General features: G+C 36.7%; 2 protein-coding genes across 2 annotated transcripts in view; one reads left to right on the forward strand and one right to left on the reverse strand.

Moving 5' to 3' along the window:
• The window catches only part of LRRC17 (leucine rich repeat containing 17), an 86,294-nt gene extending 73,747 nt beyond the window's left edge, over positions 1-12,547 (reverse strand). Inside the window, exon 1 of the mRNA XM_087442085.1 lies at positions 12,422-12,547. The gene's annotated coding sequence lies outside the window, so the exon portion shown is untranslated. The remainder of the gene's footprint in view (positions 1-12,421) is intronic.
• The window catches only part of FBXL13 (F-box and leucine rich repeat protein 13), a 241,386-nt gene that overhangs the window by 195,604 nt on the left and 20,546 nt on the right, over positions 1-25,236 (forward strand). Inside the window, 1 exon segment of the mRNA XM_014794454.2 lies at positions 14,970-15,053. Within this exon segment, the coding sequence (XP_014649940.2) occupies positions 14,970-15,053 (84 nt within the window).

The following is a 25,236-nucleotide window of genomic DNA, read 5'->3' on the forward strand; positions in this document are numbered from 1 at the left end:
GAGTGCTAAATTTACAGACATAGTCCTGGTCTCAAGGTACAGTCTAGTGGCAAAACACAACAAGAGTAACAATACTACATAGCTAAAAAGTTACTAGAGGCATGAATACAGAGTGTGGGTTTGCATCCCGGCTAGTGCCACCACACTATGAGACCTTGGGCAAGTTACTTAACCTCTCTGTGCCTTCATTTCCCTTTCTTTAAAACAGTGAGGATTAAATAAGATAATGAATGTGAACTGCTTAACACAGTGCTTGGCACATGGTAAGCACTCCATACATCTTAGCAATGATTTATTCAAATTATGACATAATGAGGTGCATTTTCTGTGATGGAGACATGTGCACTGCATCTTGGCAGCATGGATGCATTGGAAAGTGAGTGCTAATGTCTCTATGGAGGAGTCAGGTGAGGCTTTTCAGTTCTGAGGTGCAGCTGAAAGCTTCAGTGTTTGTGAGGTACAGGAGAGAAGGACATTCTCAGTGAGGGAAGAAGCCAGTGGGAAGGCATGGAGATATGAGAGAGGGTTATGTGTTGGGGGATCCAGAGGTGACTTTGTATTGTCAGAGCATGGTCTGAGAAGATAGGGGATATGGCAGGAGATAAGGCTGGAGAAAGAGGTGGAGGGCAGAATGTGAATGGCCTTGAGTGCCCCGCAAAGCAATTCAGACTATATGCTATATGCAATGGGAGCCACTGAAGAACTCTGAGTAGAAGGCTTCATACAGATTTGTGTACAGAAACATAACAGTAAGAAAGACCTGTTTAAGAAAGGGTGAGCTATTGCAATGACAACTAAAAATAATGAAGCTTTGATAGTGGTGGCAGAGGGACACGTACGAGAGATATTTAGGAGGTATATAGGTAGGGCTTGGTGATTGATCAGCTGGATATGGGGAGAGGAGAAGACATAGATAATGCCCAAGTTTGTATTTGGTAAATTGTGGACATGGTGGTACCATTAACCAGGAAAAGAACCTAAGAGAGGGATTAGGACTTGGAGACAAGATGCTGATTCCATTTTAGATACATTTAATTCTAGTACCAGGAGACATCTCTCTACACTATGGGGCCCCTTTGGTCCTGGGTGACAAAAAGAAGACAGACACCTATTTGACTTTTGGAATTTTCATTTTTGTTTTGTTTTGTTCCTCAGTATGTCTGGCAAAAAATCATAGAAATTAGGTACATTCCAATTCAAGCATTATTGAAAGCAGAAAATTTATGCAAGGATTTTCAACCACCCCTGCCCAACAATTCTATCCCTTCTATTGCAACAACTTACACCCCATTTTATCTTCAAAAAAAGCAGCAAGAGGGGGCCGGCCCCGTGGCATAGCAGTTAAGTGCGCGTGCTCCACTGCTGGTGGCCCAGGTTTGGATCCCGGGCGCGCACCGATGCACCGCTTGTTAGTCCATGCCGTGGCGGCATCCCACATAAAGTGGAGGAAGATGGTCACAGATATTAGCTCAGGACCAGTCTTCCTCAGCAAAAAAAACAAGCAGCAAGAAAGAAGGCTTTTTATGTTTGCTGACTGTCAGGGACCTTTTGTTCTTTTTAGATTTTCCATGATCTAAATCCTCAATAATTACGTCAGAGTTCCCAGTCATCCTAGACTCTTGGGTACCCCATTCCATCTTATTTCATAGAATATGTTTTCTAATAGCCTATATTCAAATATCAAATATCTTAAATTGTATAAAGGGTCATAGAAGTTGTAAAATGCAGAGGAAGGAGCAATGTACATAAATCAAAGATAAATCCATCATGAGCCGTTCACCTTTAACCAGATTCCTCACTGAAGCTCGCAGAAGGAGCGAGTAGGAAGAACCCATTGAAACTTTGTGGTTTCCAATTTGAATACTAGTCCTCTGAAAGTAACAGTGCTGAGTTTGAGGTGCTTATGGCACATTCAGGTGTCTAATTATCAATCAGTAAACAAGATCTGGAGGTCAGGAGAGAGATCTGGACTAGATCTAGAGATAGTTGAAGTGGTTGAAACCATGGATGAGAGACAGAAGGAGAAAAAGGTCAAGTTCAAAGCTCCAGGAAACACCAGTACTTATTGGGGGAATTTGGAAGATGAATCCACAAAAGACACTGAAAATGAACATCCAGAGAAGTAGGTGAGGAAGAGTTCAGAGTGCGTCATGGGAACCGAGGGAGGTGGTGTTTGAAAAAGAAGACGACTGTCAGAAAGCTCAGACTTCACAGGTGAACCAAGTATTATGACGATAGAGAAGTATCTATCCATTTTTGTAAAACAAAATTGTTCATCTGTCTATATACTTGTGCATGTTAACATTCATAGCTTAATATTTTGCTTGAATATTTGTGCTTTTGTGCTATTATAGTTTGGAACAGACAGGAAACTGCCCAGAACTGTTGCGGGTCTGTGTAAAGGAATTAAAGCATGGTGTTAATATTTTATATAATTCCTTGTTGATATACAAAAAGACTTAATAAGGATTCATGTATTGATTTTTCTCCAGTTATTCTAAATTATTTTTCACAAACATTGAGAAATTGCATTCATTTATTCATTCATTCTTTTCTTCTTTCTTTTATACATATTTATCTAGTTTCTACTACATTTAAGGCAGCAAATCTAGGTTTGATTGTAAAAACAGGAATAAGACAAGCAGACTGCCCTAAACTTTTTGTTTTTTCTGCATTTCTCAATTTATTTTGGTGATATAATTTTTAAAAATTATTATTTTTTTATTGAGGTAACATTGGTTTATAACATTATACAAATTTCAGGTGTACATCATTATATTTCAACTTCTGTATAGACTGCATCGTTTTCACCACACATGTGCCCCTTTGCCCCTTTTGCCCTCCCCCCACCCTCTTCCCCTTGGGTAACCACCAATCTGTTCTCCATATCTATGTGTTTGTTTATTTATCTTCCACATATGAATAAAATCATACAGTAATTGTCTTTCTCTGTCTGACTTATTGTGCTTAGCATAATACCTTCAGGGTCCATCTATGTTGTCACAAAAGGCAAGATTTCATCTTTTTTATAGCTGAGTAGTATTCCATTGTATATATATACCACATCTTCTTTATCCATTCATCCATTTATGGCCACTTAGGTTGTTTCCAATTCTTGGCTATTGTGAATAATGCTGTGATGAACAGAGGGGTGCAAATATCCTTTTGACTTAGTGTTTTCCTGTTCTTTGGATACACATCCAGAAGTGGAATAGCTGGATCATATGGTAGTTCTAGTCTTAATTTTTCAAGGAATTTCCGTACTGTTTTCCATAGTGGCTGCAGAAGTTTACCTTCTCACCAGCAGTGTATGAGGGTTCCCTTTTCTCCACATCCTCTCCAACACTTGTTATTTCTTGTCTTTTTAATAACAGCCATTCTGATGGGCATGAGGTAATATCTCATTGTAGTTTTGATTTGCATTTCCCTAATAATTAGTGATGTTGAATATCTTTTCTTGTGCCTGTTTGCCATCTGTATGTCTTCTTTGGTAAAATGTCTGTTCAGATCCTTTGCCCATTTTTTAATTAGGTTGTTTGTTTTTTTGTTGTTGAATTGTGTGAGTTCTTTATATATTTTGGAGATTAACCCCTTATCAGATGTATGATTTGCAAATATTTTCTCCCAATTGGTAGGCTATATTTTTGTTTTGTTGATAATTTCCTTTGCTGTGCAGAAGCTTTTTGGTTTGATGTAGTCCCATTTGTTAAAATTTTTCTTTTGTTTCCCTTGCCTGAGCAGACATATTCAAAAAGATACTGCTAAGATGGATGTTGAAGAGCATACTACCTATGTTTTCTTCTAGAATTTTTATGGTTTCAGGTCTTACATTTAAGTCTTTAATCCATTGTGAGTTAATTTTTTGTGTGTGGTGTAAGATAATGGTCTACTTTCATTCTTTTGCACGCAGCTATCTGGTTTTCCCAACACCATTTATTGAAGAGACTTTTCTTTCTCCATTATATGTTCTTGGCTCCTTTGTCAAAAATTAGCTGTCCGTAGATGTGTGGGTTTATTTCTGAGCTCTCAATTCTGTTCCATTGATCTGTGTGTCTGTTTTTCTGCCAGTACGATGGTATTTTGATTACTATAGCTTTGTAGCTTTGTAGTATATTTTGAAATCAGGGATTGTGATACTTCCAGCTTTGTTCTTTTTTCTCAGTATTACTTTGGCTATTCAGGGTCTTTTGTTATTCCATATAATTTTAGGATTCTGTGTTCTATTTTTGTGAAAAATGTCATTGGAATTCTGATTGGGATTGCACTGAATCTGTAGATTGCTTTAGGTAATATGGACATTTTAACTATGTTAATTCTTCCAATCCATAAGCACAGAATATCTTTCCATTTCTTTATGTCTTCTTCAATTTCTTTCAACAATGTCATAGTTTTCAGTATACAGATATTTCACCTCTTTGGTTAATTCCTAGATATTTTATTCTTTTTGTTGCAATTATAAATGGGATTGTATTCTTGATTTTTCTTTCTGCTATTTCATTGTTAGTGTATAGAAATGTAACTAATTTTTGTATGTTGATTTTGTACCCTGTAACTTTACTGTATTCGTTAATTATTTCTGAATAGTTTTTTGGTGGATTCTTTAGGGTTTCTACATATAAAATCATGTCATCCACAAATAGTGACAGTTTTACTTCTTCCTTTTCAACTTGGATGTCTTTTATTTCTTTTTCTTGCCTAATTGCTCTGGCTAAGACTTCCAATACTATGTTGAATAAGAGTGGTGAGAATGGGCATTTCTTGTCTTGTTCCTGTTCCTAGAGGGATAGCTTTCAGTTTTTCATTGTTGAGTATGATGTTAGCTAGGGGTTTCTCATATACGGCCTTATTATTTTGAAGTACTTTCCTTCTGTACCCATTTTATTGAGAGTTTTTATCATAAAAGGGTATTGAATCTTGTCGAATGCTTTCTCTGCATCTATTGAGATGATCATGTGATTTTTATTCTTCATTTTGTTAATGTGGTGTATCACACTGATTGATTTGCAGATTTTGAACCATCCCTCCATCCCTATATGTGTAGGTGTATGATCCTTTTAATGTATTGTTGTATTTGATTTGCTAATATTTGTTGAGGATTTTTGCATCTATGTTCATCAGTGATATTTGCCTGTAATTTTCCGTTTTTGTGTTGTCCTTGTTTGGTTTTGGTATCAGGGTAATGTTGGCCTTGTAAAATGAATTAGGAAGCATCCTGTCCTTTTCAGTTTTTTTGGAAGAGTTTGAGAAGGATAGGTTAAATCTTCTTTGAATGTTTGGTAGAATTCACCAGGGAAGCCATCTGGTCCTGGACTTTTGTTTTTGGAAGGTTTTTGATTATTGTTTCAATCTCTTTACTAGTGAATGGTCTATTCAGGTTCTCTATTTCTTCTTGATTCAGTTTTGGGGGATTGTATGATTCTAAGGATTTATCCATTTCTTCTAGGTTACCCAATTTGTTGGCATATAGATTTTCATAGTAGTCTCTTAGTATCCTTTGTATTTCTGTGGTCCATTGTAATTTCTCCTCTTTCATTTTGGATTTTACTTATTTGAGCCTTCTCTTTTTTTTTCTTAGTGAGTCTAGCTAAGGGTTTGTCAATTTTGTTTATCTTTTCATAGAACCAGCTCTTAGTTTCATTGATCTTTTCTATTGATCTGTCTTTTTAGTCTCTATTTCATTTATTTCTGCTCTGATTTTTATTATTTCCTTCCTTCTACTGACTTTGGGGTTCATTGGTTCTTTTTCTAATTCTGTTAGGTGTAGTATTAGATTGTTTATTTAAGATTTTTTCTTGTTTCTTGAGGTAGGCCTGTATTGCCATAACTTCCCTCTTAGTACCACTTTTGCTGCATCCCATAGATTTTGGTATGTTGTGTTTTCATTTTCATTTGTCTCCAGGTGTTTTTTGATTTCTCCTTTGATTTCTTCATTGATCCAATAGATGTTCAGTAGCATGTTGTTTATTCTCCATATATTTGTGACTTTTCCAGTAGTTGGAAGTACTGGAAGTACTTCCAGTACTTTTCTTGTAGTTGATTTCTAGTTTCATACCACTGTGGTCAGAAAAGATGCTTGATATGATTTCAATCTTCTTAAATTTATTGAGACTTGTTTTGTTTCCCAACATATGGTCTGTCGTTGAGAACATTCCACGTGCACTTGAGAAGAATGTGCATGCTGCTTCTTTTGGATGGAATGTTCTATATATATCTATTAAGTCCATCTGGTCTATTGTTTCATTTAAGGCCACTGTTTCCTTGTTGACTTTCTGTCTGATCTGTCCATTGATGTTAAGTGGAGTGTTGAAGTCCCCTACTATTATTGTGTTGCCGTCAATTTCTTCATTTAGGTCTGTTAATAGTTGCTTTATAAACTTTGGTGCTCTTGTGTTAGGTGCATATATATTCATAAGTGTTATGTGCTCTTGGTGGAATGTCCCTTTTATCATTATATACTGCCCCTCTTTGTCTCTCATTGTCTTTTTCATTTTGAAGTCTGCTTTGTCTGATATAAGTATCGCAACACTTGCTTTCTTTTGGTTGCCATTTGCTTTGAGTATCATCTTCCAGTCCTTCACTCTGAGCCTATCTTTGTCTTTAGAGCTGACATGTGTTCCCTGGAGGCAGCATATTGTTGGGTCTTGTTTTTTAATCCATCCAGCCACTCTGTGTCTTTTGATTGGAGATTCAATTCATTTACATTTAGAGTGATTACTGATATATGAGGGCTTAATACTACCATTTTATCTCTTGTTTTCTGGTTGTTCTATATTTCCATTGTTTCATTTTCCTTGTGTTTCTGTTTGCCATCTCAGTTTGGTGGTTTTCTGTGATGTGTTTCTTAGTTTCCTCTTTTTTTATGTTTCATGATTTTGCTCTGAATTTTTTTTTTTGTGGTTACCATGAGATTTGTATAAAGATCTCATAGATGAGATAGTGCTTTTTCTGCTGATAGCATCTTCATTTGCCATGCAGGTTCCATCCTTTTCCTCTTCCCCTTCTATGTTTTTATTGTCACAAATTATCCCTTTCTGTATTGTGAGTTTGTTACCAAATTGAAGTGGTTATAGTAACTTTTAATGCTTTCTTTCCCTTTAGCCTTTATGTTATAATTAGGTGTTTACTAATCTAGTCTGGTATAGAGTTGCAATTTTCTCATTCTATCTATCTGTCTATCACCTTACTAAAAGCTTTGTATACCTTTGCCTTTTTGTTTCAGGTAAGAGAGCTCTTTACAAAATTTCTTGTAACGTGGGTCTAGTGGTGATGAACTCCTTCAGCTTTTGTTTATCTGGGAAAGGCTTTATGTCTCCTTCATATTTGAAAGATAACTTTGCTGGATAGAGTATTCTTGGTTGACAGTTTTTAATCTTTCAGTATTTTGAATATATCATTCCAGTGTCTCCTGGTCTGTAGAGTTTCTGCCCTAAACTTTTTATAAATCTTTTTCTCCCTCAGTTTTTACCTTCTTTTGAACAGGACATTTTGTTGTTGTTTTGGCCACTTGCTTTCCCAATAGATTGTAGCAATTTTTATTGTCATCAGCAATCAAATAAGTATGGCAGCCTTACACTCATTCACCAATGTTGGCTGTTTTAATTTCAACAAAATAGATAGGAATTAAAACTTCATTATTTGAATTTGCATTAAAAAATTCTAGTAATATTAATAATTTTCCTCTATATTTGCTTATCATTGCAATTGTATTTCTTCTTATGTGAATTTTCTCTTCAGATTCTTTACTCATTTATATATTGGGGTCTCAATACTCCTGCCAATTTGTATGAACTCCTTATAATAATGTAGTTGTTAATCATTTGTCACATTTTCATATTTTATCCATACCTTTACAATGACTTATCTTACAACTATGGAAGAGAGATTTTACAATTTTAATCTTGAAAGCCCACCAGTTACTGCTTATACAGACTATTCAAGAAAAATGAATTAAAAATTGGACAAACTATGCAAGCTTATGTAATTTTATATAGTTTTTTTCAAGAGACTGTTTGTTTAAACATACGCAGGACAGATTACAAGGTTTATTTATGCTTATTTACTGTTCTGGTATGCCTGTATTAAAGTGTTGACAGTTTCCAAACTGAAACATACTATAAACAAGGATGATTTGTAACAATGTGGCTGTCAGATAAATTACATTATGTTTTATTCTAATGTTAATATTCCATAATGCCTAGACCATCTTTCCAGACTTTTTCTGAAAGTACAGTGTCTCAGAAGAAAAGTCATGTGCAAGTTTTAAAGAATAAATCTTACTTTCAGAATGTTAAGCTCTGTTTAACAAGGTTTCATCCACTTAAATTTCATATATAAAACATGGTTTGTTTGTTATTAAATTATGACCAAATATTCAGTCTTATAATGGGGCAAAATATTGGTGTTTTTGTTTTCCTCAGTGTGTCATCTTATGCCAACAAATAACATAATCATACCAATCAAAACAGTAACTCCATTTTGAAAATGTACCCAAAAGGAATTTGCAAAAATTAAAAGATTGTTAATAGGTAACACAAAAAATTAATTGGGATAGTTAATTGTTATGTCTAAAATAATCTTATTTTATTCAAAGCACCTCCAAAAATACTCAGCAGATTTAAAAGGAAAGGGTGATAGAAAAAACATTTAAATGAATATCAGCTAATAAATGTAAAAGGAAGGATAGAATTAGAAAAATCAGCATTTTGCAACTCCCAATGAAATAACTGATTTAGGCAAGGTTAACCAATTAATGCTAAAACCACTGACTTAAAGATTGTTGGGAAACAGAGTATTCATGTAGTCTCAAAGAATCACATCACAGATTATTTAATAAATAAAAAGGAAAACTATACCTCTAATGAAGAGATCTGGTAGTCCCCACCTGAATCAAGTGACTCAGTAGCATCACCAGTAGTGGGACAACCTGACATATGTGCCTCCTAATGGGATGCAACAGCACCTAGGTAGTATTCCTGAAAAAATGTTTATCTAGATCTAATCATAAGGAGCAATCAGACAAATCCAGAATGTGGGACATTCTATGTAATGGGTGGCCTGGGATCTTTAAAAGTCAGTGTCTTGAAAGACAACATTTAAAGAAAAAAAAGGCTAAAGAGACATGACAACCTGTCTTGACATGAGTACAGCCATGTTTGGCCGCTCCATTGACTTACAGCCACCAGCACAAAAAGAAATATAAAAGCTGCTTTCTGCGTAGTGGGAACTGGCCCTTCTCCCACGGAGAGAGTTGCAAGTTGTAACATTTCAAGGCTCTTGGAGCGTCGTAGCACGGGATGGACTGGCCATCTGTGCCTGGCTAAGACGATAACCAAAGAGAACAATGCACGTACACAACTACTGGGCTGGGACGTTAGCCAAGGGGCTCAGTGCACGTATGCCACTGATAACCATTTTGTGCATGGGAACACTAGATGCTTGCTCTGCAAACTCTGTAACTGCTTATATAAACTGCTGGAGACTGAGACCCGGTGAGAGTTCCACCTGTGGAAGGGACACCTTGCCCAGGATGTGTGATCCTTGCCCAGCCGCGTTGATTGACAGGACTCTCCCGGCAGTGGGGCGTGGATATTGTGAGTAATTGATTTGATGTGAAGTAATTGCTTTGATATGAAGTAATTGATCTGATGTGTTCTCTTTTCGGTCAACCTGGTGTTTCTCTTTCCGGTTGATTTGTGTCATTTCCCTTCAGTCGATCTGGTGTTTCCCTTTCCGATCCATCTGATGTTTTTCCCTCTTATTATATGACCTATTCGGATCTGCTGCTATCTCAGCCGATGTGGATGTTTTCCCTTTCCAGTCGAGCTGGTGTTTTTTCCCTCTTATTATTTGACCTATTTGGATCTGTTTGCGGACTATCGCCTTTACTGTCCTCTATATAATAAAATATACCTTCAGTCCATTTGTTTGGAGTGGAAAGTGTCTTTTACATCTCTGATCAAATCCCCGAACCTCTCATAACACAACCAAATGCAATGCATGAACTCTGACTGGGTCCTGGATAAAAAACAAACTTGAATATTGACTTTATATTAGATTGTATGGTATTACTGTTAATCTTAGGTATTATAATACTATATATACATAATACTATATAGTATCATAATACTATATAGCTACATAGGAAAATGTCCTTATTCCCAAGGAGATGCATACAGAATATTTCGGGGTAAAGCATCATAATATCTAAAACTTATTTTCAAATGCTTCTGGGAAATTTATATTCATTGTACCATTCTTTGAACTTTTCTGTGGATTTGAATATTTTCAAAATAAAGAGTTGAGGGAGGGATGTTTTATGTTTATGTTGTTGATATTCTAAGCCTAGAGTAGTATGACTCAGCCATATAATAAGTACACACATAACAAACCATTCCAACACTTGGTATCTAGTTCATTGCTGATGTCTAGCTACATCAGCTAAACAATTCCAGATGTAAAACTGGGGGGAAAAGGAATAGTTTTCAAGGATTTGTCTGCTCCCAAATGTCTTGTGCACATGTATCTGTTCCTGGCAGTGTTCAGTGTTCCCTCCCACTACTCCCAGTGACCCCAAACTGAACTACTTCACAAACAACTCATTTCATTTCCAAATGAAGTCTTTGTTCATGCTGTTTCCTCAGCCTGAAACACTGTTCCTATTATTTTGCTTGTCAAAATCTTACTCAGTCTTTAAGGCTTAATTCAAATTCTCTTTCCTGCATGAAAGTCTCTTCAAGACCTCCATCTCTTCCTCCAAGTGGAAGCAATCACTCCCTGCTCTGTGGTCCCTATATCTCTCATGAAACACATCTTTGGTCTTTTTTGCATTATGGTCACTTATGTACCAACTCATACTCCCTGGAGAGGGAAAGTTTTATTTAACTCTGTTGTGTTGGATGAAGTCCAAATTCCTTAGAATAATGTACAAGACTATTGTGACTTGGTGCCTGCTTCTTTTGAGTCTTATGTCTTGACACTCCCTTCAATGGACCTGATACCAGAGCTATAATATAAAACAATTTCTAGGGACTTCCGGGCCCCTCAGATCCAGGTCCCTCAATTCCATGGCCTGTGAAGGAGCAAAGTGCTCCCCAGGATTCTTGTGAATTCCTGGGCCTTGCATTCTCATACGTTACTCGATTCTTCAAATATTTACTTATATTCCTTATAACTATATTAATTTTAGTTACCTCCTGCAGTCCTGGTGACTTTTCCAGGCTACCACACCAGCTGCTTTCCTCTGCTTCACCTGATTACAATTTAGCCCCTTCTTACACTTTGGGAAATAAAACCAAAACCTTTCCTGCAAAGCATTCATGAGTTTGGCTGACTTTTGAAGGAGATGAAGGAGTATTTACATTTTCAGGATGCTACAACTTCCCTGAAAAGTAAGCATCCACCTGCCCTTTGCCCCAACGAGGCCCAGTCACTCCATCTTGTTGGTTCCTCTTTCTTCCCTGGTTCTGTCTCGTTTTCTCACTCTCCTCTTTCCATGCCTCCCAGAAGTAAAAGCTTGACATCAGCCAACCCAAGTACTTGTATCCCAAGTACTTACCAAGGTATTAAGCAAATAAAAAAACAAAAACAAAACTCCACAGTTTCCTCTTTAAGAGAAATTCTTGAGGTAGCTCTTCAGCTAATTTTTAAAAAACCCGTTATAAATCTATTCATGCCATGCTGTGTAGTTCCCTACACATGCCATACTGTTTCATACCTTAATGCTTTTGCACATTCTGTTCCTTCTGCCTAGAATGTCCTTCCCTCTATAGTTTTCTTGGCAACTTACTCTTTTCCACACATGACTCTCCTCCATGCGGTCTTCTCTAATCCACAGTAGCTGGCCTCATCATCCCTCTTTGGTACCACCACTGTGCACAGTATTTACCTTTCACTGGGTTGTAATGATGCATTGTACATGTCTGTCTTCCATGCTAGACTGTGGGCTCCTTGGAAGCAAATGCTGCACCTCATTGACATTCATACTCCCAGTTTCTATCCCAGCCTGACCAATATAATACAGGCTACATAAATATTTATTAAATGAACAATGAATTAAGAATGAATGAATTATGCCCAGACTTGAGATTTAAGATTTTCTAAAGGTATAAAGAAAGTCTTTAAAAATTTGGAACCATCACTTGTTTTACAGAACACCTTCTAATCCAGAGCATTTATGAACCCCATGGTGCCAAGTAGAACATTTTACCTAGCTGGCTCTGATATTCTGTAGGTCATTAATCTGAAAAGATTATGAGTCAAAAAGCCATTAAAAAATGAATCCTGTTGACTGGAATCGTGTATTTTACTTGTTCAGAGAAGCTGGCCTCCCATAACAAGCACGAGGCGGTTCTCAGTGGAGGCCTTGTTTCCTCCAGCTAGCTTAGATTTGTTGCTGCTCAGTTACAAAGTTGTGCTTACTTACAGCAGCAAGGCCTTATGATAACTTGTCCAGCACATGAATATGATGACATCTCTTGCTTCCTGTCTTGCTAATAGATTGGCCATCCAGGGCTGAGCAACTTCTGTATTCATCTTGGACTGAAGGATGCTGTAGGAAATAAAATAATTTGTATTTAGTTATTCAATTATTACATCAATCAATTCAATTTTCACAAACATGTTTATTGAGATATAATTCACATAGTATAAACTCACCAATTCAAAGTGTACACTTCACTGGTTTTTAGTATAATTGATGGAGTTGTGTAACCATCACCACATTCCAATTCCAGAACATTTTCATCACTCCAAAAAAAAACCTCCTTCCCGTAAGCAGTCACTCCCCATCCCTGACCCACCCTCCAGCCGACCCTAGACAACCACTAATCTACTTTCTATTTCTAAATATTTGCCTATCCTGGCCTTTTCAGATAAGTGGAATCATACAAAAGATGGCCTTTGGGTTTAGCTTCGTTTACTCAGCACAATGTTTTAAATGTTCTTCTATATAGTAGTACGCATCAGTACTTTTTTATTGCCAAATAATATTCCATTGTATGAATATAACACATTTTACTTATCCTTTCACCAGTTGATGGACATTTGGCTTGTTTCACTTTTTTTCTACTATAAATAGTGCTGCTAGGAATGTTCGAGTATAAGTTTTTGTGTTGACATAGGTTTTCATTTCTCTCACTGTATTCCTAGGAGTGGAATCGCTGGGTCACGTGGTAACTCTATTTTTAACTTTTTGAAGAACTGACAGACTATTATCCAAAGTGACTGGACATTCTCATCAGCAGTGAATGAGGGTTCTAATTTCTTTACAATCTCACCAACACTTTTTATTATCTGTCTTTTTAAGTATAGTCATCCTAGTAGGCATGTAGTGGTATCTATTGTGGTTTTAATTTGCATTTACCTAATGGCTAATGATGTTAATTAATTCAATTTTGAGGGACACATTTTAATGAACAATTATAGTGATGAAACAGCATTTTATTTTAATGTTAATTAATTTTTAGTGATTTTGAATCAAGTGGTAAAGATACTATAGGCTTAAATGTCATACTTAGCAAGTGTACTTCATTTCCAGCTCATCTTAAAAAATTCTAACTTGGCTAGATAAAAGTAAAAAAAAAAAAAAGGTGAAAACTTCAGAGATAGTTTCATAGGACAAATTCCCCACAGGATAATAAAATGTACTCAGCTACTATCAAGTATAGGGCAAAGAGACAAACCTTGCATCTCTTACTTGATATTTTTGTTCAAACAATTTGACTTCTATTGAGGGAATATCTAAATTCCAATGAATAAAATAGCATCCACATCTGGAACCCAGACCACATGTGATGGCTCCACAGGGTTCGGTCATTCTTTGTTTTGAAGCAAGGACGTAGAAAATATGTGTTCCTAGCGAAAGAATCCAGATTTACAATAAAATTAAAAGAACAAACAGAGTGATTTTATTTTTGAGTGGTATACAGAACCGTTAAAGGAAATGAGAAATTGCAGTTTAAACAGTGGCTTCAATTAGGAGGAATTTCAAGCACTTTTTTCCCTGATTTGGATTTTTTTTTTTTTTTTTAAAATGAAAGGGTCTAATATGTGCATCAGGGGAAAACATGGGATATATTTGCATAACCCATTTTCAATTATGGTCAAATATTGTATTTAAGATCAATAAAATGTAAACCAGTCCTGCAAATAAAACATAAAAAGGACAAATCCATATACCATTTCTGGTATTTTCCTTGCCAGCCAGCTCTGGGACCATAGGATGAGAAGAAACTGCTCTATCCTCCTAGTCTACGAAGCAGATCTTCTGAAATTATAAAAGTAATGTGATCCTGAATGCAAAACAGGAGGGTGGCATCTATAAGGCACATTAGTCAGTTCCTTATCTGACTGTTATACCAGTTTAGGGGGAAAGTAGTAAGAAATGGGACAGAAAACCGCATATAAAAAAATTTAAACAGCTGAAATGTGCAATCTTTTTTTTTTTTAATAAAAAGAAACAAAGCTTTTAAACTGAGAAAGAAGTGAGCTATTGATGAATGATTATCTATCTATAGGCCTTTATACAAAAATATGTTCCCTCTCTCTTCAAGCAATTAAACATCATAAAATGAGCTAAAGATGTATAGATTTTTAGGTTAGGCATAAATAAGAAATTTATTGACTCATAAGTTCATTAGCCACATGAAGTGTCTTCAAAATAAAGTTGTAAGTTTAAAGGTCTTTAAGATTTGTTTATGTTGATCCAGATAACATTTACCTGGAAACAGGTGGCAAGATAAAGAGTTTTCTGGCTCTGAGATTCTGTAACACTTTTTGCAAAACGTTAGAGACTACCTGAAAGTTTTATTTAATGATGTTGCCTAACCAAAGTGGTTTTATGATTTGTTAAGTGTAAAGAAATGTAAGACAGAAGTGAAATTTTTTTAGTTTGCATAAATGGTTGTTATATAAAATATACCTTCTATATTAAATTATAATCACAAAATGACCTTTATATTAAATATTTTTAGAGTTTGATGATACTTTCCAGACATAAAAAATTAAAGGAACTCTCTCTATCTGAGTGTTATAAAATCACCGATGTTGGAATTCAGGTAAGATAATTAATGTCTTCTGTTAAAGAATTAAGATTGAAAATTAAGCACAAACTGAATAAACTTTGTAAGTCACAGGAGAAAAAGAAGTGGATTGGAAATGTAACAACACATATGTGATCTTGGTTGACCCAAGATCAACTCCTAGCTTTCAGTCAGGTCTCCATAGCCTAGGGTGACTGAGAGGATTTGTTTTCTCATTTTTCCCATCTACTCTCTCCCTTCCCAGTGTCAGACTTATAGGATACAGGGGGATAGGTAGACATTTTACTTGGAGAATGATGAAATGCAATGTGGTAAAAGTCTTCCCATATAAAGAAAGTATTTCTGTAGGTAGAAATGTTATATGATCTAACCATGAAAATTGGGAAAGCTTGAAAAATTATACCAGGTACTTAACAATTAGGAACTTAAGTTGCTCAAACATAGTGGGCAGCATTCTTTACCAGAATGGAAAGCATGAGATAAGTAATTGGTTAGGATGAGTGATTATGTGCTCAGCTGGTACTTTAAGAACTCATGAGACAGGTAAATTTCCTAGACCTGGTCTTGAGGGATGTGCATAAAGTAGCTATTGTGAGCAAGCCAAAGTAAAGTTTATCACAACATTAACCGTCTCAGTGTGCTTTTAAGAGAAGAAAAACCAAAATCATATGTCGTACATGTTTTGAACTAGGGCGAAATCTGGTTACCTCCTAGTAAATCATGGAAGGTAACATTTTTAAAGGGAACCAATAACCTAAGAATGTGGAAACTGTTCAACATGTTGGAAGCTCCATATAAAGTGTCACGAGAGTTCAAAACCTCAACCACTTATGAAAACCTGGGGCTAAACTAGGAAAAAATTTTAAAAAAAAAGGAACTCTCTTACGAGATATAAGGATTTATCCCACAAGAGGAAAGATAACCCAAGTAATGGTTGAGAAGTCCACAGAGCATGGCAAATTTGAAGTTGTCTTCCATGAATTTGAAATGTACTTTGCAAGAAGTTCTGACATGACTAATAGAAGAGTGTCAAAATATTATCTAAACTGGTGAGCCACAGAGGCTGCCTGATCAAATAGTGCTCTAGACTTTAGCATAGAATTCTAGAGTTCTGGAGCTGAAGGAATCTTAGGACCATCTAAACCAACTCCCTAATTTAAAGGTGAGGAAATTAAGACCTAGAGGGCTTAAATGACTGGTCCAAAGTCCTATGCCTTCTCAGCAAACTAATCTAACTACAGTTTTATGGAAATGAAGAGTAGAAATGGAGAATTGCTATTCTAAATGCTTGCCTGACAACATGGCTTAGTGGGGAAAAATTGTTTTCAAATTATTTTTGCTCTATTTCATTGTGTCTGGACAATGTAATGGTACTTAGGGAAAAATGTAACACCATTAAGAAATCTCCTTTAAGAGGCATTAGTGTCAGGTAATGCCAATGTGTCCCTATTTCAGACCCTGGGTAAGGTTCTAACAAGTTCCTAAGGAATCTGCCCGGTAATATATTCAATTACATAAAGAGTTAAAAGGAACAAACACTATCCTTCACAACAAAGATCCCACAGAGGACTAACAACTGCCATATAGGACAAGACTGTAACTCTACAATAACAAAAAGGGTTACAAAAACATTTAGATGGGGGCTGGCGCAGTGGCGTAGTGGTTAAGTTCACACACTCCACTTCGGCGGCCTGGGGTTTCACAGGTTTGGATCCCCGGGCACAGACCTACACACAGCTCATCAAGCTGTGCTGTGGCAGCGTCCCACACACAAAATAGAGGAAGATTGGCACAGATGTTAGCTCAGGGACCATCTTCCTCAAGCAAAAAGAGGAAGATTGGCAACTGATGTTAGCTCAGGGCCAATCTTCCTTACCAAAAAAAAAAAAAAAGGTTCCTCTAAGGTTAAACCATGATTTACCTATTGCAGTTCATTTAAGGGTTAAACAAGCATTCACACAAAACTTTATCCATGAATATGATCTAGACAGGCCTTCAAAAGGTCTTTGACAAGGTAGAAGAACAAAGGTTATTAAAATAAAACAGTTAAACATTAACATTTATAATATTGGGTTATATTTTTTATATAGTGGTCAATCACATTTGACCAATAACTGCAAATCATTCAGAAGTATTGAAACCTATCATGGTGATACATGGCCTCTTAACATCCATCACTTATTAATTTTTAAAATGCTCCTTAGGATGAGAAGGTGCTGACCGAAGTCTGAGGCTAAGTATCAGGAAGCCAGTGCTTTTTGCCATTTCTCTTTAAGTCTCTTTGGGTTCCAGCCATTTTTATTTTCACTCTTTGGAACCTGCAAATTACCCTGTTTTTAGGTGCTCTGAAGATTTTAGATGAAAGTATTTACCCACATGCTAGCTATAGGATCATATAGCTGCATTTGGCATAGCTTTAAAAAAAAGTAAATCTTTTAAAAATTGGTATTTATTTTCAGTGATCTAAAAGAGAAAATTAAAAAGGGGAAATACGGAGCGTGGAAATATAGAATTATTTAATTATTAGTTGCACAAGATCAGCTATTCTATTCCAGTTCACGCAAAAAAATTTCTCTGTCTCATCACCCCTCTTTTTTAGCTACCTGCTTTTGGAGTGTGTGTGTGTGTGTGTGTGTGTGTGTGTGTGTGTGTTGCAGCTTTTAACCAGTTTTACCCCTCCCAAGGTTCCAAGGTTCAAACTTCTGGGCATGTGGTAATCTTTCTCCTCCTTGCCTCCTCCAGCCCAATTATTAAGCCCCAAAAGAAAAGAGACAAAGAGAGGGAGGAGAAAGTGACACATAAGCCAATTTCACAATTCCTTATCTGGATTTACAAAAGAGAGGGGAAGGGGGTAATAAGGTGATTAAATTGAGATGTTTAGCTTACCCACAATTTATTGGGAATTCTGTTTCTTGTTACTTACAAAAGGTAACTGTAGAAGATTCTTTTTTTAGCACACACTTGGAAACTTATATTCTACATAATGATTTAATGAGAAAAATGAAGAGATAAACATTTTTACCCTGGTTAAGTTTTGCAAGAGTCATGAATAGAATAAGAACAAAAAATTACCTCATTTTAGTGTTTTACTGGAAACACAGCACATGGCAGATTGAGTGTCTGGAGCCTCAGATCTACTGACATTTTAGGATCTGGTTTTAATTACTTTCTCCAACTTCAGTTTTTTCTGAGAACATTAGACATTCAATGGTCATGTTAAACTAAAATTATCTGGTGCTCTTGAAAGGCACATGCATTTTGCAAGAGATGTTTGATACAGTCGTAATAGAGCATTTCTCAAGAAACCTTTCCCTTGAGCATTTTATGAATTTAGTTAAATAACAGACTGTCAAGTTTGGCAAAAGAATTGGTTTAATCAGGATATTACAGTACAGATAAATTGGAAGGTCTGTCTTATTAAATTGTTTGGATAGAACCAATGGAATAGATCCAATTATTTACTCCCTTAACCTAGTTTATATTTCTCATTCCCTTCTTGGGAATCAAGTATGCTATAAATACATTAATGTAATATCCATACATATAAATGAGCATATTTTTCTTTACGTGCATTATTTGTGACTGAAAACCTTGCGGCTAGACAAAAATTTTTATTTCAGTGTTAGTAGATTGAGATGGTTGTTAAGAAAGGTTATTAGAGAGGGGAAAATCAGCTTTAGTTATGACCCACCACAAGGACTTACACGTGTGTATGCAATGAAAAGTGTGCATATATGTGTGTTTACATGTAAATGCATTATGTATAGTGTATGTGTGCAAATTAAATGTGTACAAGTTTTAGCATATATCAGACTACATATGTTTACATGTAAATATATGTAATTGCATATCTACATGTCTAGTGTGTGTAAACTAAATATATGTACACATCTTAGTGTATGTTAGATTACATGCATATGCCAATATGTGCATATATTTATTATGCCCAAATTGTGTATAGAGATACTATAAGAGTATATATTTCTAGGCTAAACCAAATAAATGGTGGTCAATATTCAAAGCAAATAATAAACATTAGTCTGTAAAGAATTATCTTTTTGTTTATACTTTAAAAATTAAATATTTAAATATATAATTAAATAAATTAAATATTTAATATAGCTTTAAAAATTAAATAGCCATGTAAATACAAGGCTCTTTTTCCTATGGATGTGTGTGGATTAGCTCTCTGATAGCAAAGGCAATGATACAATAAAACTGGGAATGTGGGCCTGCCATCAAAAGTCCTAATTTTTGTCCTGATTCTGCCTCTTACATGGCCATATGATCTCCAGCTAAGGAAGCTCCCCTCTAGTCCTAGTTTGCTGAGAGTTTTTATCATGAATGGGTATTGGATTTTGTCAAATGTAATTCTACAACTATTGATATGATATATGATTTTTCTTCGGTAGCCTATTGATGTGATGGATTACATTAATTGAGTTTTGAATTTTGAATGAGCCCTGCATATCTAGAATAAATCCCATTTGGTTGTGGTATATAATTCTTTTTGTATATTGTTGAATTTGATTTGCTAATATTTTGTTGAAGATGTTTACATTTATGTTCATGAGATATTGTTCTCTCATGGTCATTTTCTTTCTTTTTATCTATATGTGGTTTTGGTATTAGAGCAATGCTGGTCTCATAAAATGACTTAGGAAGTGTTCCCTTTGCCTCGGTTTTCTGGAACAGATGGTAGACAATTAGCATCATTTCTCTCATAGATGTTTGGTAGCATTCACCAGTGAAGCCATCTGGGCACGGTGCTTTATGTTTTGGAAGGTTATTAACTGTTGATTCAATTTCTTTAATAGGTAATAGTCCTAATCAGATTATTTATACCTTCTTGTGTGAGTTTTGGTAGATGGTTTCTGTTAAAGAATTGGTCCATTTCATCTAGGTTATCAAATTTGTGGGTGTAAAGTTGTTTATCATATACCTTTATTATCCTTTTAATGACTATTGGGTCAGTGATGATGGTCCGTCTTTCACTTCTGACGATAGTAATTCATGTCTTCTCTTTTTTTTCCTCTTAGTTAGCCTAGCTAGAGGTTTATCAGTTTTATTGATCTTTACGAATAACGAGCTTTTGGTTTTAGTTTATTTTCTCTGTTTCCCTGCTTTCAATTTCACTGATTTCTGCTCTAGTTTTTATTATTTCTTTTTTTCTGCTTACTTTGATTTAATTTGCTCTTCTTTTTCTAGTTTCCTAAGGTGGGAGCTTTAATTGATTTTAGATCTTTCTTCTTGTCTAATATATGCATTCAATGCTATAAATTTCCCTCTAAGCACTGCTTTCATTGAATCTCATAAATTTTGTTGTTTTATTTTCATTTAGTTCAAAATATTTTTAAATTTCTCTTGAGATTTCTTCTTTGACCTATGTGTTATTTAGAAGTGTGCTATTTAATCTCTAAATGTTTTGAGATTTTCTGGCCATCTTTGTTATTGGTTTCTAGTTTAAAGCCATTGTGATCTGACAGCATATTTTGTATGATTTCTAATTTTTTTGTTAAGGTGTTACAGAGAGTCTAATCATTTTGTTAAAGTGTTACAGGAGTCCTATTTGGGTGGTGGTAAGGTGTGGGAGGAGGGGACATATTCTATGTTCATATGATTAGGTCTCAGTCTTTTAACGGGCCTGTGCCCCAGGACTGTTGTCTTTACAAGTGCTTCTCACCTCTCTCCCCACCTCCTGCCACACTTAGGTAAAACAAGAAGGTTAGAGGGGGCTGGAGTTGGGCATTTCCATTACCCTGTATTGGATTGGCTCTAGTAAAAAGCCATGTTGGTTAGGCTCTGGTAAAACAATTTCCCTTGAGGGCAGGCCTTTGTTAATGAGAACAGCTGCTCTTGAGATGTTTCAAAATGGTTACTTTTCCCCTCTGTTTGTGGGAAGCACAAGCGGATTTTTCTCTGATCTTCAACCTGAGAACTTAGTAGGCCTCCTGGAGATAAAACTCACGAAAGTATGGGGGCTCACCTAAGGCTGGGCCTCCAGGAATTTTTCTCTCAAGCTAATCCACCGTCAGTCTCCAGCAGTTAGTCAATTATCCTTTAAATGTTCCTACTGATACTGGTTCCAGCCACAAGCTTCTGTACCTAGTAATCCCTGATTCTCTGTATTTACCTTTCTCTCCAGTTTTCAGGGTGGCAGTTTGCTCTATGATCTCAATTATCTGATGGATCTAAGAAGAGTTGTTGATTTTCAGTTTGCTTAGCATTTTTCTTGTTTTGAGGATGGGAGTGATAAGTTCCAAATTCTCATGATAGACTGGAAACTGGAATCTGGAACATTATTTTTGGATCTGTGTGTGCTGACTGAATCAATAGCATCCAAAAGGGATGACAAATGTAAAGCAGGCTCTGAATCAGATCTTGAGAGCCCAGGAATGAGGTCAGAGAACTGTAGGGCTCAGGAGACAAGAGCAGAGAGCTATAGGTGAGCTGGGCTGGTAGGCAGCCATTGTTGGTGAGCATTACACCTGTGGCTGTCATGAGCTTGCTCACTTTGAGCTCTCTCTCTTTGAGTGTACAGCCTGGTGGGCTGGCTGTGCTCATATAGATAGAGCCTGTGGGCTGCCCCACAGTTCAGGTACTTTGGTCATGTCCATTCAGAAAGATTCTTAAGCTTCCTTAGTATAACATAAGGATAATATTTGCAATCACTGAGTTAGGAAAAACAGATGATTAAGTTCATCTTAGATGAGTAACTCCATGCCTTCATGGAGACCATATTCAAACTGTCTGAATCAGATTAATTAATTTTGTGAAAATGTGACATCTATCTCAGTGATTGAACTGCAAACATTTGGATTGAACTTTCTGTGTAGTGGACACTGAGATAATGTGTTTTTTGAAAACAGAAATCATTAGAAAATTTTTAAAAATGATGAGGCTAGGTCTAGTGGGATAGGCAGACTTATCAACAGAAAAAACCAGTACCATGTGGTGATTGTTAGCTAACATTAATTTAGCACCTACTACATGCCAGGCACTGTTCTAAGTATTTCCCAGGTATTAATTACATACCTTCTGAGGTAGGTAATACTATTAATTCCATTTTACAGATAAGGAAACTGAGGTTTAAAGAGGTTAAGAATCTTGCCCCAAGTGATGAAACAAGCAAGCACATGAGCCAGGGTATAAAATGTCTAATTCCGGAGTGACAATTCTAGCCATTATGCTGTAATAAAGGAAGTTGTGCAAGGATTCAGTTCAGGTATCTACTCCAGCATGGGAAAGCTTATCTGTTGGAAAATCACTTTAATAAGAAATGTGGAAGTTAGATGGAAGGGCAGAGGGGAAAGAGACAGCTATCAAGATTAAAGGTGACCAAAAAAAGATTAAAGGTAGGAATATAAATTAAGAGGTTTTTTATTATAGTCCAAGGGAGAGAGGATAGCAGCCTGAACAAGGGCAGTAACAGTGAGGCTGGAGAGAAGGGAATAAATTGGGGAACATTTAAGTAGCAAAAGCCATGAAACTGTTGCGAGTTTGGTTGGGGACAGGGTGAAGCCATGGTTAGGGATAATCTCCATGCATCTGACTTGGCTGCCTGGGAGGTTTGTGGTACCCTCATTTTCAAGCGCTTTCCCATAATCAAGTCAGGTAGCCAGGACTATGAACTACCAAGTCCTATTCAGTATTTTGGCATTTATTGTTGCACTTTCTCTTCCTGTGAGTGATTTTGTCTGTGCTTCTTCTAAGCTGTCTTCACCACTCTACTCTTGTGTGTGTGTGTGTGAGGAAGATCAGCCCTGAGCTAACATCCGATGCCAATCCTCCCCTTTCTGCTGAGGAAGATTGGCCCTGGGCTAACATCCATGCCCATCTTCCTCTACTTTATATGGGATGCCGCCACAGCATGGCTTGACAAGCGGTGCGTTGGTGCGTGCCCAGGATCCGAACCTGCGAACCCCGGGCCGCTGAAGCGGAGCGTGCGCACTTAACCGCTGCCCCACTGTGCCAGCCCCACCCCTCTACTCTTATGACAGAGACTTTTAAGAATCCCTTCTCTCACTTTCTCTATCCATAGGCTTGTGACAGCTGCAGGCAGGCTAAGGGAGCTCTGTTGGAATTTGTTTCTGTTTTTACTCTACTTATAGGTAATTTAAATGTTGTAGTGTTCTCTGTCTCCTAGTAATGATGAATGAACTATGAATGTCTCCTAGTAAATCACTCCTGTGCAGTTTTCTTTGTTCTCTCTGTAGATTTTATGGTTTTCAGAGGAGGTGAAGATTAAGACTTAGATAATTGTCATTGTTCTTCACACCCAACATGGCCTCCTTTATCTTTTATGAATTATGAAAAAAGTGTCTCTAACAGAGATGGATATCTGCTTTTTAAAACTCTGCAACCAGAATGCAGTGGGTAGTATTTATAACTACATAAGAGAAATAAGAAGCATGAGGTAGTGGTTCAGCCTCATCTTCTCTCTTGTGTCTTTTCTGTCTAGCTTATGGCTTATAGTCTTCACAAGCTAGTTTACTGAGATCATCATTGATGCATTTTAAGAGCCTAGTTGTAGCCTAAGTCAATGTCATGTTCTCTGATGATCACAAGGGTATCTGACAATTTTTGTTTATGGGATATAAGTAGCACTAGAGATGCTAGAACTGCTACTTCCATCATTGTTCTCTCAGGGTACATTCTTTTTTGAGACCCTCAATCTTGCCCTAACTGCTTGCACACTTGAGATAAGTTCCTTTTCTCTTTTAATCTTCAGTGTGTTTTAACCTCTTTTACCCATTCTCTTGGGTTACAAACTTTTTATTTTGATTTTTATTTGACCTTTAGTTTAGTAACAGATTTATCTTGATTTACAAATAGAAAGGGAAGTAGAGAGGAAGGATCAAGGAATAATGGACTGGGAAGGGTGGCCATGTGGGGCAAATCACGAGCTACTTCATAGCTGGGGGAACAGCAGAGCAAGATCCACTGCTGTTCATTTAGCTTTCAGCCTGACCCAGGAATGTTCAGTAAGTCAAGTGGTTCTATAGATGTGGGTCTACTCCAGGCTGACTCCCCGGTGGGGACTGAGGGTTCAGGGTTCTCAGTCCTGTACCCTGGACTACCTGTGCTAGAGAACTGAAACCCTTACAACTAGTGCGGAGCATCTACATGGATACTCAGGTCAGAAAGGCCTAGGAGTACCCACCACATTCAGCAACAGACCTATCTGAGTCCTCCTCCCCAAGGATAGCCTATGGCCAGCCTGTTCTGAATGTTTCTCTCTAGAGTGTAAGAAGAGGTGGATTCATTCTTGCCCTAACAGCGAGAAGTGGATTACTCCCCAGTGATTCTTTTCAGATCTTAAACTCTTACTTTGAATCACTAAAATTTCTGACTAGTTATAAAATGTTGTTTATGTAAGATTCTCATCAATCATTCTCATCAGTTGATAGACTCCAACCCCTAGTGCTCAACTAAAACTGATTTTAGTGGCCTTTGACACACAATGACTTATAATGCCAACGATGGATTAGATGTTTATCTCTACATAGCAACAACTTTTTAAAAAACCAACATTGATTTCTATTTGGTTTCCAAGATTAAGTCATTCAAGAATTGTCAAAGCATGAGATTTCAACAACTCTACCTCTTCTCTAGGGATGAAGTTATGTTTGTGGGTTGCAAGGGAAGCCACAGAGGATCCCTTTCCAAAATGGCCTTAATCCTTGGCCTTTGGTGCAGTGTAAGTTCTGAAGTCTTCTGTGTGGGGAGATGGAACATCCAGACATCTGGGACACTTCATCTCTCTGCTCAGGAAAATTCTTGACCTCATCCAATACTCCAGGTTACTATTAAAAAATAATTGACTAAACTGTCTGTGATGAAGATCCAAGAAGGTCCCAGGTTCAGAATCATTTTCCAGGATCTTGGGAAAGGGAACTAAGGAATTCCTCTGGTAGAATTAAGAAGGAGGTAGCTGATGGGGCCAGCTCCATGGCATAGTGGTTAAGTTTGGCATGCTCCGCTTTGGCGGCCCAGGTTTGGATCCCGGACGCGGACCTGCATCACTCGTCAGCCATGCTGAGGTGGTGACCAACATACAAAATAGAGGAATATTGACACAGATGTTAGCTCAGGGCTAATCTTCATCACCAAAAAAAAAAAAAAAAAAAAAGAAGGGGGTATCTGGTACCTTGTAGAAAAAGCAACTCCCACAAAACCTGGAACAAGAAAGAGCTTT

The sequence above is a fragment of the Ceratotherium simum genome, chromosome 1, assembly GCF_057802395.1.
Source record: "Ceratotherium simum simum isolate JZ-2026a chromosome 1, ASM5780239v1, whole genome shotgun sequence".
In the NCBI taxonomy this organism is placed as follows: Eukaryota; Metazoa; Chordata; class Mammalia; order Perissodactyla; family Rhinocerotidae; genus Ceratotherium; species Ceratotherium simum.